A 13,983-nucleotide genomic window follows, 5' to 3' on the forward strand; every position below is an offset into this window, starting at 1 on the left:
TGTGAAAAAAAGGACCTAAGTTTCAGGCCTTTAGTGCACTGAAGTCTGTAAAATGAGGGAAAATTCCATTCAGATGCGGCACCACTGGCTGCTCCTGCACTTGCACCTGTGTCATGAAAGAGCCAAAGAAGCATCTTCCAGGATAAAGATAGACCCTTTATGAGCAAAGCATGAAAGGCAGCTAAATTCTACTGTAACACAGTAACAGGGACACCGGGCAAATGATGAAAAATGACCTTTATTAAAAAAGAAGATGAAATGAAGCTGTCCGTTAGCAGATTTCGAAACAGTAGGCTGCTTCTTATCCATTGGGCTCTCTGAAGTCTTAGGTTGCAGAAAGCATATTCAGAAACAAGACTATATCAGCTGATAGTATTGTGACAAAATAGTGAAAAAGAATCCGATCAACCGAATTTCAGAAACCTGGCAGAGAACTAGGCAAGACTGCAAGAGTAAGATAGGGGAAAATATGCAGTCCAGCACAAGCTGATTCAAGGATCCACTACCATCCTGCATTTGAGCTGTATGACCTTCAGGCACTATTCAGACATCATTTCACCTTGCACTTCTGTAGGAATAGGACAGCTCTCAACCTGTTCTTTCCACTTCCACTACCCACTGGTCGAGTACAGTGCGAGTCAATCACGGAATATTCATCCATCAAGAGGACTTCGTAAAAATTGCCTACTGACAATCAGAAAATAACCATTTTTTTGTCCTGATCTGACAATAGATGGCTACCTTATTTGAATGACAATTGGCATAGTGCACACGAAATCCAAGAGGTTACTAGATAATACTGCAGTTCTGAGCCATGTGACACATGAATAATATCCATTGACCAAAGGCTGGAGGAAAAGGAGATATCAAAGTGTGTCTCAAGCAATATAAGGTAAAATCAGGTATTCAGGTTATACTTTGGCGAATCATATGAGAAGTCTTTCAAAATTCTGGTACTAGCATCTATAAAGGTTACAGAACTTTGAGAAGCTCTTACAATCAATCCATATATTGCTCTTTTCTGAGTGTGGGTGAACTACTCTGCAGGGCTGAGTGCTGAATTTTGCAAATTTAGATCATTATCAAAATCTGCAGCCAACAATTTCCTAGAAAACCGTTACGTAAGAGACAGCTAGCTGCCAAACTGGCATTTCAATGAGATGTATTCATTTGCAATGGGGCAGAAAGTATTGGTCCTTTTGTTTTTTTTTAATGTGGATTGCAGCTTGCTATCTTTTGGGCTTTGATTAGACCTATGCATTGGAGCAGTAAGCTCTACAACTTCATGCTGCATGGGCTGGGAAATCGCCCAAGCCTATGTTAATGTTACTTGCCTTTGCAGTAATAATATGCATTGGGAGAACTCGGGATATGATCTGTTCCTGGGAATATTGATTACTCATCCTACTGGACCTTCTTTTCTGTGAGTGGGTGGACAGACTGTTTCATAGGTAGTGAATGCTAAGATGATGAGATAGCTGAACTAGAGGATTTTCTAGGAGGTATAGTTTGTTTTCTGTGATTAAATAACTTACTTTGTTCACAAGGCCTGCGAGCAATGGTCTAAAACATGCACAATATTCAAAGCCATGCTCAATTGTTCAAAAAAAAAAAAAAACTCGACCTGCGGGGGGTTAGACAGCGCCCGGGCATTTTGCTAAGAAGAAGAAGACCTTCTCACGCAGGTTGAGAAAACCCCCGAACCCCTACCCCACCCTTACATAGCGGCACCGTAGCCCGTGTGAGACGACCAACGACCTGGGCCGGGCCTTAGACCTATGCTTTGGCGTGGGTCAAACGAGAGGATTTTTTTAACCCAGCCTGAAATTCGCTCCCACGGGGAGTCAAACCCAGGACCTGAGAAGTGCTACTAGAGCCACCTAACCAACTCAGCTAGAGGCACATTCACAAACAAAAAGGACATGATTATAGTAAAGATTGCTATTCATTATGAAATGTCCTACTTGATGATTGAATCTTGCTAAGTTTCAAATTTTGCCAAGGTGAGTCACGTAAATGAAGACTAAATCTAAGCAAGGGTAAGCTCGTTTTCCCCTTGAACACGTCAGATATTTTGTTTCAATGAATAGTTGATAGTTGGAACTCTCTCCATATGACATGATAATCTATTTATAAGAGAATAAGGATTAAGGAGTGCTCATTTTGCAGCAGCTGGATTTTTCTGCACAACCACTCTAGCATACCTCTAATCTAAACATACTGCTTATAACACACAAGGTTGGACAAGTACATTTCTGTTAAAGAATTGCTGAAATGTAAAAGTGATCCTAAAAGGAACATTAGCTTAATGCACTATTCGCTTTTAATCCCACATTAGCTGGTTAGGTCTGCTTAACATAGCTTTAGCAGTAGTAAATACACAAAATCGTTTATAACCCATCTGCATCTTGAAGATCAGTATTACTTTGTCAAGGAAATCATTTTGCAAGCCTGGTAACTGGTAAGAGATCTACAATAACTTCTGATAACATTCTATTATAATTGGATTGAATAAACGTGCCACACATCAAATAATTATGTTGAGGCAATGTGTTACAAGCAGCATTGATCACTAGCTCACAGGCAACTACAAACAGTTATTCCAAGAAACAGGCAAACATACAGATCTTCCCCATCGCACTTCATGAATTCAGTAATCAATTGAAGAAAACATAAACAGGGAGTGTGATCCGATAAAGTGGAACCTAGATCAGAAGTAGAGCCCCATCTGGACATTCTTCTCCTCGAAGCCGCACTTGGCGTAGAACCCCTTCAGCTCGGTCGTGCAGTTCAGTATGACCTTGTAGCACCCCCTCCCTCTTGCGTGTTCCACGAGGCGGCGCACGAGTCGCTCCCCGAGCCCCCGCCCCCTCGCAGCAGCGTCCACCACCACGTCTTCGAGGTGGCCCACGAGGCCGCAGCGCCGGATGAACTTGCGCTCCACCAGCATCGCCCCCGCGGCGGCGAGGCGGCCCGTCGCGGCTTCCTCCGCGACGAGAACCAGGTGGTCGGCACCCAGCGCTGCGAGCTCCGCGAAGCGCGCGCGGAAGGCTTCCTCTGAGAGCGGCGGGGATGGGGAAAGCTGCGCGAGAAGGTCGAAGAAGCCCTTGGAGAGGTCGGCGAGATCGAGCGGCCGGATAATGTAGGAGTCGCCGGCGGCCTCCGCGCCGGCGCCGGCGCCGGCCTCCGCCGCGACGGGAGCGTGTGGTGACTCTTCCATGTGTGTATCCGTGGAGTGATGGGCCTGACGGATCGGAGTATCCAATAATTAGATGGGCCAGCAGATCGCACGATTTTCAAATGGGCCGAGACGTTGCGGATGAGATCCAAAATCAACAGTTAAAATAAAACAATTTTCATTTTTTTGAACGCCTAAAAAATAAGAAATTCGGAACCCCGCCCAAACGCACAAAAATCCCCAACTCAAAATTCCAATCTCCAAACGGCCAAACCCTCTGCAATCTGCAGTCAGCCAGTCTCGTCGGTCGTCGCCATGGTCGCCGTCGCCGCCGCCGGCGAGGCGACCCCGCCCCCGGAACTCCCACCCTCCCGCGTGTCCGTCTCCTCGCCCTCTCCCTACTCCCGCCGCCGCTGCGCCCTCGCGAGCCGCTTCCGGGAGCCGGCGGCCCCGCGGCGGCACGCGTGGGTCTCCCTCCAAGGCCGCCTCGTCGGGGCGGAGGAGGCGTCGTCTGCCGCTTCGGCCGCACCGGGCCTTCCCCCGGACGAGGCGGTAGCGTGGGAGCTCTTCAGCCCACTCCACCGCGTTCTTCTCGTCGCTACCGTCGCTGCCGCATCCTCCCGCTCCCACGCCGCCCGCCGCATCGAGCAGCTACAACGATCGATTAATCTTAGGGTTTGCCTCTATTGATCTCCTCGATTTTGTCTATGTTTTGATTGAATATTTGGTGACCACTCCCCGCGAATAATGTTTTTGGTGTGCAGGATGAGGTGCTGGAAGGCATGCAGCAGAAGCTGGATGATCTGCTCGTCGAGATGAACTGCTTGCAACAGCACGTTAAGTGTGACAGTTACATTTCCACCGAAAGGGAGAAGGATGAGATTGCAGGCAGCAAGAAGATAGGAGATGAAGAGGAATCTGGATGCTGTATGTGCGTGAGGCCAGATGCTGCTGCCACTCCTCAGAAGGCAAAGGTAAAACCTGTTTACATATTCCTATTAAAAAGGAGTACATGGTTAATGAAGAGTATGCACCCACTGTGCAGGATCTCTGTGGAATGGATGATGCTAGGAGTGATGTGGTTGGTAGGCCTAGTCTTTCTTTCGTGGATCATGAAGAGCGCCGTATGTCAGACCTCTCAGACTTCTGCTGGAGTGTTGCATCATCAGTTGATAACCACATAAATGGGGATAATCAGGTAGATAAGCCTGCACTTTTCTGTGGCTAAAGCATCTTTTTTTTATCTGTGAAATTTTGTTTCCAAGCATCTATTGTTTGCATATACCTGATTGTATCCATATCATAATTCTTGACAATGCATTCCTTTTATGCCTTCTTTTAAGTTACAAGGAATTATTTGACCAAAGTTTAGACACTCTTTTTCTTACCTTCAATTGTGTTGTGTGGTGACACCATATTACATTGTTTCCAGCTAAGTTTCCTGGCAGCAGATCAACAACTGTACAATCTTCAGAAGGAATGTGAAGAGAAGGATGCAACCATCAAGGAACTAGCTGCAGCTGCACATGCATCTAGTACTGCTGATGCCAAGGTAAATAGACTCTAGTTGCTTGCCATTATTTCAGGTAATAATGTAATATACTATTAGAGTATTATTAAATTCCTTGTTCCTTGTTTGTATGTAGAGAATTGCAGAGTTGCAGGATGTTCTTAAAAGGAAAAACATGGTTATCTCTAAATTGAAGAAAGATATGGCTGCTCTGAAGCAGATGGTAAGCAGTTCTTTCCAAGTCATTGCTGATTGTTTGTGGTCAGGTGAAGTGCTAATTAACTTCTTATGTTCTTTGGTAGGTTGTTGAATTATCAAGGGCTAAGAGAGCATCTTCTGCCATAAGTCCAATCTGCACTGATTTGCCAGTGATGTCAAACAATGTTCTGTATGATATGAGCAGTTCTAGCCCATCATCATCAGATTCTGAATCTCCTGTTACACCAAGATACCTTGATGAGCGTCTTGTTGATAGCGTTCCAGGAGATGACGATTCCAAGGAGTCTATAGCAAAAACATCTCTTCCATCAAAAAAGCCGTTCCCTCACAAGCTGCGCTCAACTAGCCCTTTGAAAGAGATCCGGATTAATCCAAAAGCTGAAACAAATGCATTTGGTGGACAGAAGCAACCTACATCCTCTATTGGAGATTTTAAAAAGATTAGACGACAAAGCCAGCAAGATTCAAGGAATAAAGCTACAAGGAGATGGGTGTAGAGTTTAGCCATCAAGAAGTCATTACTTGATAGGTACACCATACACTTCTTGCATCATTAAACTTATCTGCTGTTCTTGTCCTAGCAAAGCAATCAATCACGTTGGCTGTTCGCTTCAGTTAATCTTGGTGGAACTACTCTACCTATTTATTAAGATTTTTCTGCTAGGCTTCCTTCATCATTGACATTGCTGCTAATATTCACCACAAGTTTAATCAACATAAACTTCTTTTTAAAAGAAAAAGGAACATGATAAACAGAAGCTAATATCTGGAGATTTTTTGACTTGTAGGAATCTGAAATAAGAGCAAACTATGTGCTGAGATTCAGTTCCCTGATGTGCTATCGATCTTTGTTCGTCCCTGATGTCTCCCCCCATCCCCATCCCCAAACCCATCCCATGTTTCCCAAAAACTTTTATGGAACATATTAGGAAACATCTAGTGTGCATCAATGCACACAGCTATTTTGTTTGCTAGTTATTAGTGATCAATCATATTTCAGTTGTTTGCTAGTAATTGATACTGATATTTTTCCTTATAAAAAAATATATGTTGCGACAGTCAGAAGCTTCATTTCCCCCCTTGCTGCAACAGCTCTATCTTCTGTTTTTTTTTAAAAAATGGCTCGCAATAATGAGTAACGACCAAACTATTCTCTTGACATTTCAGGTTGGAAGAGATGGAGCTGATAGATGTTATCGATCTTGATCGATGAACTGTCCGAATGATGCTTCCTGGCTTCTGGCTCTTTCTGGTAAAACAGCATGGCTGTAGGCTGTTACATACTTCATTAGTCTTTAAGTTATGTCTGTCATGACTCATGAGATGGACCATGTCGTGGTACCTAGCTTCATCGTTGGTATCTTCTCCGTTGTATAGTATGTCATTTGGATCTGAACAGTCAGCGTCTCCCCTCCCTTGAATCTATCGGTTATATTTAATCAGTGGACTAATTTATCCGGTGGAATCTCGGAGTTCATACTTCTGAAATAGTTAAGCATTCCTTTCGTTTATTTTTTGATGACCTAGCATGGTCCCGCCTGCTTCCGTTCCCGTAGAAAATTTCCCATGGTGAAATCATCTGCTTATCAGCTGTCCAGAACCACCTCTGAACTGCCGCCCTGCAGGGTTTCTGCTTCTCTGTCCAGGAGATCACCATCTTACAGACATTAACCAGTTGGGCACAGTGGAGACCAAAGCATCTAATTTGTCTCTCGATTCATCGTGAGGTTCAAGCTGTTACTGTCTGATGGTGACTGGAGAAACTTTCGGGTCTCCTCGGATTCACGATGAGGGGGCACCGAATCTGCAGTTCATCCACCCTTGTTTACCCGAGCCCAGGCCAGCGTGAAGTTGAGGTTGTCCAGAACCAGAACCGTTGTGTGAAGTTGGGAGGGATTCTTTTGAACGCAGCAAATTTTTCATGGGACCTTTCATAGGAGCTTCAAGAGTCAACACCTGTTTGCAGTTTGTACGGATGGTTGCCGCATGCCGGCGCTGGAAGCCTGGTGCCTGGAAACTAAAAGATAGGATCAGTGATACACCTGTACGGTCCTGAATAAATAAGAATCAATGCAAGGTGGAAATGGAACTGTTTGACCAGCGCTCTGCCGGCCAAAGCTATTCCAAAAATTTTCAAGTTCCAAACAGGACGCTGTGTCCGCGGCAAGTACAAAGCGACCTTCATTTTTAAGACCAGCAAACTGTGTGTTTTTGCTGAAATGTTTGGAAGGTTTTATTTTTCTCGATTCACTCTACAGTGTTCATCTGAACCAAATTTATCTTTCCTTGACAAAAAAAAAAGGTGACTTAAAGTCCTGTTTGGTAGGGATACGTTTTGTCAATGAAAGCAACGTGTTTTTGGAGAAACGATTCTGGTTCTAATGAAAAACAGTTCTTTCCTTTTGAATTCGAGAAATTTTTTTGTTTTTACTAATTGCTTGGTAAGTCCCTTGTACGAGCACGATTTGCGCGACCGACCTGAAAAGGACCCAAGATCGTGAAAAATCCATTCACCGCGCACGTAACTGCAGGTTGCCGTCCACAGGCGGGGCCCGCATGGCAGCCGGACGCCGCGCGCGCGGTTCGGCTCGGCTGGTAGCCGCGCACTGGACCCCACGCGATTGGCCGGCTTCGTCCACCGCGACGGCGACTTGCCCGCCGCCCCCCCTTCTTTAAACCTCCCGCTCCGTGCAGCGAGGAAGCGAGGCTCTCCAGCCATTTGCCAGCGCCGTGAACCGAGGAGAATAGAGTACGAGGAGAGGAGGCCGAGGAAGCTCAGAACGTGGTGCCGATCGATCGGGGGCTCGGCTCGAAGTCGAATCCGCCGCGCCGTTTTTCTAATTCGCCCCCCGCCGCGGCGCGTCCGAGATCCCCGTCACGAGCGGAGTCTCCAGCCGGCACGCGGATCCCCGCGCGTCTCCTCCGCGGTGTCACGAGCGGCACGTGGGGTGGGGGCGCGTTCCCCGGCCGCCGCCCAGGCCACTCGATAAAGCGAGCCACCACGAGAGGGTGATCCTGGGCCGCTGGGACTGGGAGGGAGCCATGGCGGAGCAGGAGGACGGGAACAGGAGGCGGCGGGAGGTCGAGGCGCCGGTCGTGGCGCTGGAGTGCGTGGCGGGGAGCTCCAAGGCGGAGGAGTGGGGCGGCGGCGGGGGCGTCGTGCAGGAGGGGGACGTGGTGGAGGCCGTCCGCGTGGGCCGCGGCTCCCGTGGCGGGGGCACCGCGGCCGCGCTGGAGCTGGAGGCGCCGTTCAAGGGCGGGCGCGCGGGGCTGCACAAGGCGCTGCACGCGGCGTTCAAGCGCGGGGACACCTCCGTCGAGGTGCGCGTGCGGGGAGGCAGGGAGTTGCAGGCCTGCATCGTGCCGCACCATGCCAGCCCCGGCGGGGGCGGAGGAGGAGGAGGGGGGAGGAAGCAGTACGTGCTGCGGTCGATGCACGACCCCAACTACGTGCTCGGATTCGTCGACCGCCTCGAGAGCGAGTGCCTCGTCTTGCAAGGTAACCAAGCACGGCCTGCTCTGTCCACCACTCTGAACAATTGCTTCTTCATTGTTGCTGCATCCGCATGAAAGGAGGGGCGCCTCGGCCTCGGCCATGTCCATCTTTTTCTCACCTTCTGATTCGAATCGAATGCTCCGGGCGGTGGCTGCGCGGTCGGAGACCGAGCCGAGCGTCGAGGCGGATGCTGAGGAGTCGAGGTCTACGGTGATGACGAGTGTGGAGAGGGAGAGGCCGCAGTGAGCCAGAGAAGCGAGAGGGATTCGGGGGCTCTTGGCCGCGTTGCCATGCCGTGGTGGCCTCTGGGAGGCTGACCGTCCTGAGGGCACGCGTTTTAGTACGACTGTATGAAAGAGGCAGACAGACTCCTGCTTCAGCTTATTTAACCGGCTTATCAGCTACCCAACAGTGTTTTTCTCTCACAACAAATCAGCCGTTTTAGCTTTTCAGCTGGCTTATGCATGCCTCTACGCATGTCCTATTCCACATGTGAAAAGGAAAGTTTCCTGTCAAATCTGATGTTCAAATTACAATGAGAATATTCTGATAACCTGATGTCTCAATGCGTGATCGCAGGCCATCATTCATAGCTAGTTTCCGCATATATGCTTATTTCTTTTTTGTCTACACCCTGAGAAAACTAAGTAGCTTATGGTTATCAGTTGTCAGGCTGACAGGTACATAACGAAATTTAAAGGTAGCAAAGGAATGGAAACATTCATAAACTAGGGAGAATAGAAAGACATCTCCGTAACAATGCCAAGTGCATTGCTGTCACAGAAACTGGCGGTCAATTCTTCATTTCTTCCACACATAGGGATGTTCACTCGTTTTCTTGTCTTTCCTGGGGAATATGGCGTTGTTTAGTTTGGTAGACTATTGACCTCACCCAACGGAAGCTAGAAACATCATGCATTGCTCCAATTTTGTCTGAACTTTCTTCTGCAATCCTAAAACTTGTGTGCATGAACTGTTCGCCTCACACAATTGAAGTCATGTATTTCAGTCTTTTGGCCATGCTTCTGATCACAGATGATGAGGCTTATTTCTGAATGTTATTTTCACGTACAGTATGGTATGAGCACGTTGTTTCTTTTATCAGCTCTGAACTTTCTACATGAACACAACGTGGCATCTGTATGTCTGTATCTGCGTTTAGGCACGAGGAGCACAAGAGTTGCATCAGCATTGAGCAAGGCACAACTCCAAGACGGATACGTGGCATATCCATGGGAGAAGAAGATGCGCGACACTCTGCGCATGCCCAACTCTAGCTGCTACCTCTCGATGCTCGTCCTTCCCAAGGCTCTGGACTCGAACGCTTGTCGCTACGAGTCCTTTGACGACACACTGGCGCGTGCCAATGCATGGATCTGCTCAGCGCAGGCCTCGGGCATCCCCGTTGATTACAGGAATGTGCAGAGTGAAGCTCTTCTCACCAAGGTGCAGATACAAGCTCTCTAATTCAAACATGTCACAGTGTAGGATGCCAATTACTAGAATGAACCTTCAGTTAGTTTGACTTTACCTACAAACCTAAGCCTAGAAAATGGACATTCAGTTTGTTGTACTTCATTCTGAAAGATCCTACTAAAAGTTTCCCTTCACATTGTCACATTCTGAAATGTGCAGATATCCGGCGAGACAGCGTCTGCAACTGTCAATTCAGGTTCGTTATCTGATCTGTCGAACGTCACTAATGCGACGCTCTACGGTTTCGAGGATTACCATGGGGTGGACATTGGTGTGGTAAAGGCAGCACGGCTTTGGTACAGCTCCATAGGAGAACTGCTGCTGGAGATCCCACTTGAAGAAGGTGACACGAGGCTTGGCTTTGCCATCAGCCGAACTGAAGAGGTCCCTTTTCACTAGCAACTCTGCACAATGCTCTGCAATTACGTTCTACTTGAGCCATTAGAACTATCATTCGAGCCTGCTGGCATATTTCTCTCTGTCAGGGTTTTATCTACATATCCTCAGTGGTTGATGACGAAGAATGCAAGGGTCCGTCATCGCGATCAGGGCTCCGTGATCTGTTCAACCGGGCCAAAGAGGCGTCCAAGCTGCTGGTCATCTCAAGAGTGTCCAATGAAAAAGTCCTCCCCTGGATGATCTCCAGCTCAGGGTCAGTTCGTTGCTTCGACACCATCTCCCTCAGCCAGAAGCTCTCCTTGCACCGCCTCGCGGTGCGCCCCATCGAGCTGCATCTGCTCGCGTGGGAGAAGCCAGCTGGTCCAGTGGGGAGGATCTTCCACTCGCCGAAGCTGCCCCTGCCTTCAACGCTGCTCCCTCAGCCACACCAAAACGTCGTGACGGAGAGCGTTGAGCCTAGAGTAGATGCTGAACAAGACTATGTGGGGGATCTGTCTTTTCGGCTCGATGATATCTCATTTGAGAGCAGTTGGGTGTGATTCCAGGTTTCAGTTTTGTCATACAGGCATCTGATGTGCATATGTATATTTTGGTCTTCTCTAGTTCTCTGGAGCGGCATGCTCAGTTTTGTGCTGCAGGAATGCAGACGCCTCCTTGAAAATGTTCAGAACCTTTCCGGGTTTCTGGCCGAATCAGGGATAAGGCTTTCATAGCATCTGAAAATTATGTTGTGATGGAACATTTTTTGTTGATCATAACATAACAATGGAGTAATCAATCACTTTCACATTTCTCTGGGGAATCTCACAACTTCACTTTGTTAGTTGTTTACTGCAAATCTACGGCAAACATATGGTTCAGCATATCTGAAAGTACTGTACCTTGGGCTCAAGACAAAAAGAAGTTACACTTGGGAAGTTGACACCACACAAGCTGTTGGTCAAAGAAAGCTAAGATTTGAGACACAATTATGCTGCTGATCTGGTTGTGAGGACCCTGCACTTAAGAACCCTATCTTGGACATAAAACCCTGGCATCACCATGATCTTCACTTGACAAGGACCCTGCACCTGTTGCCTGTCTTGCAGGATGTCCTCCATGTACATCTGATCGAACGCGCGGCCGTCTTCGACGCGCATGATCGTCAGCGGCGGGCCGAAGGAGAAGGCCAGCAGGTGGAGCAGCCAGACGCACTTGGCAGCGACGAAGAAGCACTGCAGCAGCTGCTCGGGCCACGGCCGGGACCAGCCCATCGTCGCCACGACGCCGCTCATCTTCCGGTCGCAGAACCGGCTAAAGTCCTCGCTGTAGTACTTGGTGCCCTTCCTCAGCACCTCGTTCCAGCTCAGGTTGCGCAGCGCCACGAAGGCCGCGAAGCTCTGCCGGCGGCCCTCCGCCGGGTCGAGGCACCTCGGTGAGCCGCTCCGCTGGAACGCCGGGTTCTCGAAGTCCTGGTACATGGCTTGGTTCATGATCGCCTCGAGATGGTAGAGGACAGCCTTCGAGCAGTGCTTGCCATTGCCATTGCTGCCGGTGAGCGCGAGCTGGTACGGCCGCAGGAGCAGGTTCAGCTTGTCGGAGAGGCCGTCGCCGCCGGCTTCTTCGTTCGCCTGCTGGACCAGAGCCTTGCAGAGCTGCTTCACCGAGAGCCGGGCCTCCGACGCGATCTGCAGGAAGCCTTCCACCATGACGTCGTGGCTCACCGGCATCGGGAGCCCCCGGCTTGCTTCGATCGACCTCGTCGATCTCCGGGAGACGGACGGCGAGGTGGTCGCCTGCCGGAGCGCCTTCTTGAGCTCCGAGCAGTAGGCCTCCACGCTCACAAGCTTGGTGGCCAGCTCCCCCAGCGACGACCTCACCTCCGCGGCTTCCCGGAGCGCGGCGTCACGGTGGGCGTTGGCCTCCGCGAGCTCTCTCTTGAGGGAGTCGAGGGACAGCGCGCCCCATTCTGTCAGGAGCTGCGACACGTTGCCGCGCTCGATGGCGGTCGGCGACGTCGCCGTCTCCGGCGGCCTCGCTTTCTTCCTCGACTTGGGGAAGAGCCACGAGAGGATCTGCGGCGCCCTGGTCTTCGACCGGGAGTGCGCCGACGGCGGCGGCACCCTGCTGGTGCTGCCGATCGTCGTCGCGGGCCGGATCGCGTTGTTGCATGTCGCCGGCGGCAGCTTGAGCTCCGACGTCGTGTAGCCCGCCCGGCCGACGGAGAGGAGGAAGCGGTCGGCGGAGGGGGCCGAGTGCATGAAGGCGGGGTGGATCTTGTACGCCGCGCCCCTGTTTCGTGGGCAGGGGTCGTTGGAGGAAGGGAAGAGCACCTCGCTGTTGGAGGAGGAGAAGGCGTTGAGGCCGTCGTAGTCGGACAGGGCGGCGTCGTCGCAGCCGCCGTGGTCCAGGGCGACGCCGGCCCAGTTCTCCGACCGGCTCCGGTTGTCCTGGCAAATGTGGTTCAGCGCTGCCGCGGCCACGCACTCGTCGTCGTCGTAGGCCTGGCCGAGAGCACGGCAACCAAGCAATAAGAGACGCCATTGTCAGTGACGGTGAGCTTGAGAGTAGTCAGTGCGTGGCAAGAATGTAGCTCACCGGGGTAAACACGGGGTACTCCTCGTCTGCCGTCCTGGAGCGCGCGGGGGACGCGACCGGCGGGAGGCCGATGACGGCCGGGCTGCGGCTGGCGCCGGTCCCGGCCCCGGCGCGGGCATTGGGCGCACCGCGCTGGAGGAGGGTGGCGTGGAGCTGGCGCAGCTCGACGGCCTTGGCGATGGCCGCCTGGACGTCCTGGCGCGAGGCCGGGGCGCGGGACGGGGACGGCGCCGCGGGGTCGAAGCGCTGTGCGGCGCCGGCGGCGGCCACGGCCATGCCGGCGGTGGCGGGTCAAAGGCTGACCCTTTTGGCTCCCTCCAAGGCTGCCGCTGCTGCTGGAGGTCCGGAAGGGAGGCCTTGGGATTCTGGAAACTGTGGGAGGCGGAGTGGAGGCAGCAGAGGCACGGGTAGGAGTGAGGAGAAGGAATGGGCGAAGAGCAGTAGGAGAGAATTCTTGCGAGAGGAGAGAGGTGGGTGTTGAAGTAGTGGAGGGAACAGCACATTTGAAGAGATTGACAGTGCCCGCAGCGCCTTTTGTGTATTTTCTATTCGTTTACCTTTTGTGCTACGACCTGCTGTTGCTAGAATTGTAAACTCTGGTCTCGGACACTTTACTTTTGGTTAGTGGCAGGAAGTTTAAAAAACCGAAACACCACAAAGCTGCTACCTGAATCTGTGGAAATCCAACTTCTTTTAAATGAAATGTCATCATTACAAACTACTAGCCATATATCGAGGGTTACCATTTCCATAACTTTTGGAGTAGTTGGCAGTTGGGGTGGGCCAAACAATGGTCATGCTCTCTCTTCCCCATTGGTTAATGAACCTGCTGTAGTGATGCCCTGCAGGCTTTCCTGCGTTGCTGCCTGCCTGGCTGGCCTGTTTTGCTGATGCAGGGCGTCGGCCAGTTACGGTTGCCGAAGCCTCAGAAGTTCTGGACATCATTTTAAAAGGCCTAGATTAAGGTCCAACATACTCTTGCTTAGAGAACTTGCAAGCCGTTTGCTTCAAATTTGGCACCTGGAGAAGCTCACCGCCGATGGTGTGTTCACTAGTATTTGAGACGCCCCTGCAAATTGCAATCACCTGCCACACTACAATACTCCACTGCACAAAAAGAGGTCCACT

General features: G+C 50.6%; 4 protein-coding genes across 5 annotated transcripts; 2 read left to right on the forward strand and 2 right to left on the reverse strand.

Annotated features, from left to right (window-relative positions):
- Positions 1-2,471: 2,471 nt before the first annotated feature.
- Positions 2,472-3,252, reverse strand: LOC101761686 (glucosamine 6-phosphate N-acetyltransferase 1). The gene has a single exon (XM_004957128.2). The coding sequence runs from the start codon at positions 3,218-3,220 to the stop codon at positions 2,711-2,713; it is 510 nt and encodes a 169-aa protein (XP_004957185.1). The 5' UTR covers positions 3,221-3,252; the 3' UTR covers positions 2,472-2,710.
- A 178-nt stretch (positions 3,253-3,430) lies between these two features.
- Positions 3,431-6,418, forward strand: LOC101762101. The gene is made up of 7 exons (XM_004957129.3): positions 3,431-3,853; positions 3,943-4,152; positions 4,224-4,376; positions 4,611-4,730; positions 4,825-4,911; positions 4,991-5,436; positions 6,075-6,418. The coding sequence occupies exons 1-6, from the start codon at positions 3,494-3,496 to the stop codon at positions 5,402-5,404; spliced, it is 1,344 nt and encodes a 447-aa protein (XP_004957186.1). The 5' UTR covers positions 3,431-3,493; the 3' UTR covers positions 5,405-5,436; positions 6,075-6,418.
- Positions 6,419-7,614: 1,196 nt separating this feature from the next.
- LOC101762917 lies at positions 7,615-11,071 on the forward strand. Of its 2 annotated transcripts, none has more exons than XM_004957131.2 (4): positions 7,615-8,406; positions 9,509-9,849; positions 10,039-10,263; positions 10,365-11,071. In XM_004957131.2, the coding sequence occupies exons 1-4, from the start codon at positions 7,950-7,952 to the stop codon at positions 10,815-10,817; spliced, it is 1,476 nt and encodes a 491-aa protein (XP_004957188.1). In that variant the 5' UTR covers positions 7,615-7,949; the 3' UTR covers positions 10,818-11,071. The 2 variants fall into 2 exon arrangements, with proteins under 2 accessions (XP_004957188.1, XP_004957189.1); XM_004957132.2 differs by having other exon boundaries at positions 9,566-9,849.
- An 8-nt stretch (positions 11,072-11,079) lies between these two features.
- Positions 11,080-13,535, reverse strand: LOC101762514 (IRK-interacting protein). The gene is made up of 2 exons (XM_004957130.3): positions 12,856-13,535; positions 11,080-12,761 (listed from the first exon to the last, which is right to left on the reverse strand). Exons 1-2 carry the CDS (start codon positions 13,129-13,131, stop codon positions 11,247-11,249), a joined length of 1,791 nt encoding a protein of 596 aa, XP_004957187.1. The 5' UTR covers positions 13,132-13,535; the 3' UTR covers positions 11,080-11,246.
- Positions 13,536-13,983: the final 448 nt, after the last annotated feature.

This window comes from Setaria italica, chromosome II (assembly GCF_000263155.2).
Source record: "Setaria italica strain Yugu1 chromosome II, Setaria_italica_v2.0, whole genome shotgun sequence".
NCBI lineage: Eukaryota > Viridiplantae > Streptophyta > Magnoliopsida > Poales > Poaceae > Setaria > Setaria italica.

Excerpts from the sequence above, each read along its gene's own strand:
- LOC101762101 (XM_004957129.3), top strand. The coding sequence starts at position 3,494 with ATGGTCGCCGTCGCCGCCGCCGGCGAGGCGACCCCGCCCCCGGAACTC. Across the intron at positions 4,377-4,610 it reads ACATAAATGGGGATAATCAG|CTAAGTTTCCTGGCAGCAGA; the intron begins GTAGATAAGCCT and ends CATTGTTTCCAG. Across the intron at positions 4,731-4,824 it reads CTAGTACTGCTGATGCCAAG|AGAATTGCAGAGTTGCAGGA; the intron begins GTAAATAGACTC and ends GTTTGTATGTAG.
- LOC101762917 (XM_004957131.2), top strand. The coding sequence starts at position 7,950 with ATGGCGGAGCAGGAGGACGGGAACAGGAGGCGGCGGGAGGTCGAGGCG. Across the intron at positions 9,850-10,038 it reads GTGAAGCTCTTCTCACCAAG|ATATCCGGCGAGACAGCGTC; the intron begins GTGCAGATACAA and ends TGAAATGTGCAG. Across the intron at positions 10,264-10,364 it reads CCATCAGCCGAACTGAAGAG|GGTTTTATCTACATATCCTC; the intron begins GTCCCTTTTCAC and ends TCTCTCTGTCAG.
- LOC101761686 (XM_004957128.2), bottom strand. The coding sequence starts at position 3,220 with ATGGAAGAGTCACCACACGCTCCCGTCGCGGCGGAGGCCGGCGCCGGC.
- LOC101762514 (XM_004957130.3), bottom strand. The coding sequence starts at position 13,131 with ATGGCCGTGGCCGCCGCCGGCGCCGCACAGCGCTTCGACCCCGCGGCG. Across the intron at positions 12,762-12,855 it reads AGTACCCCGTGTTTACCCCG|GCCTACGACGACGACGAGTG; the intron begins GTGAGCTACATT and ends GCTCTCGGCCAG.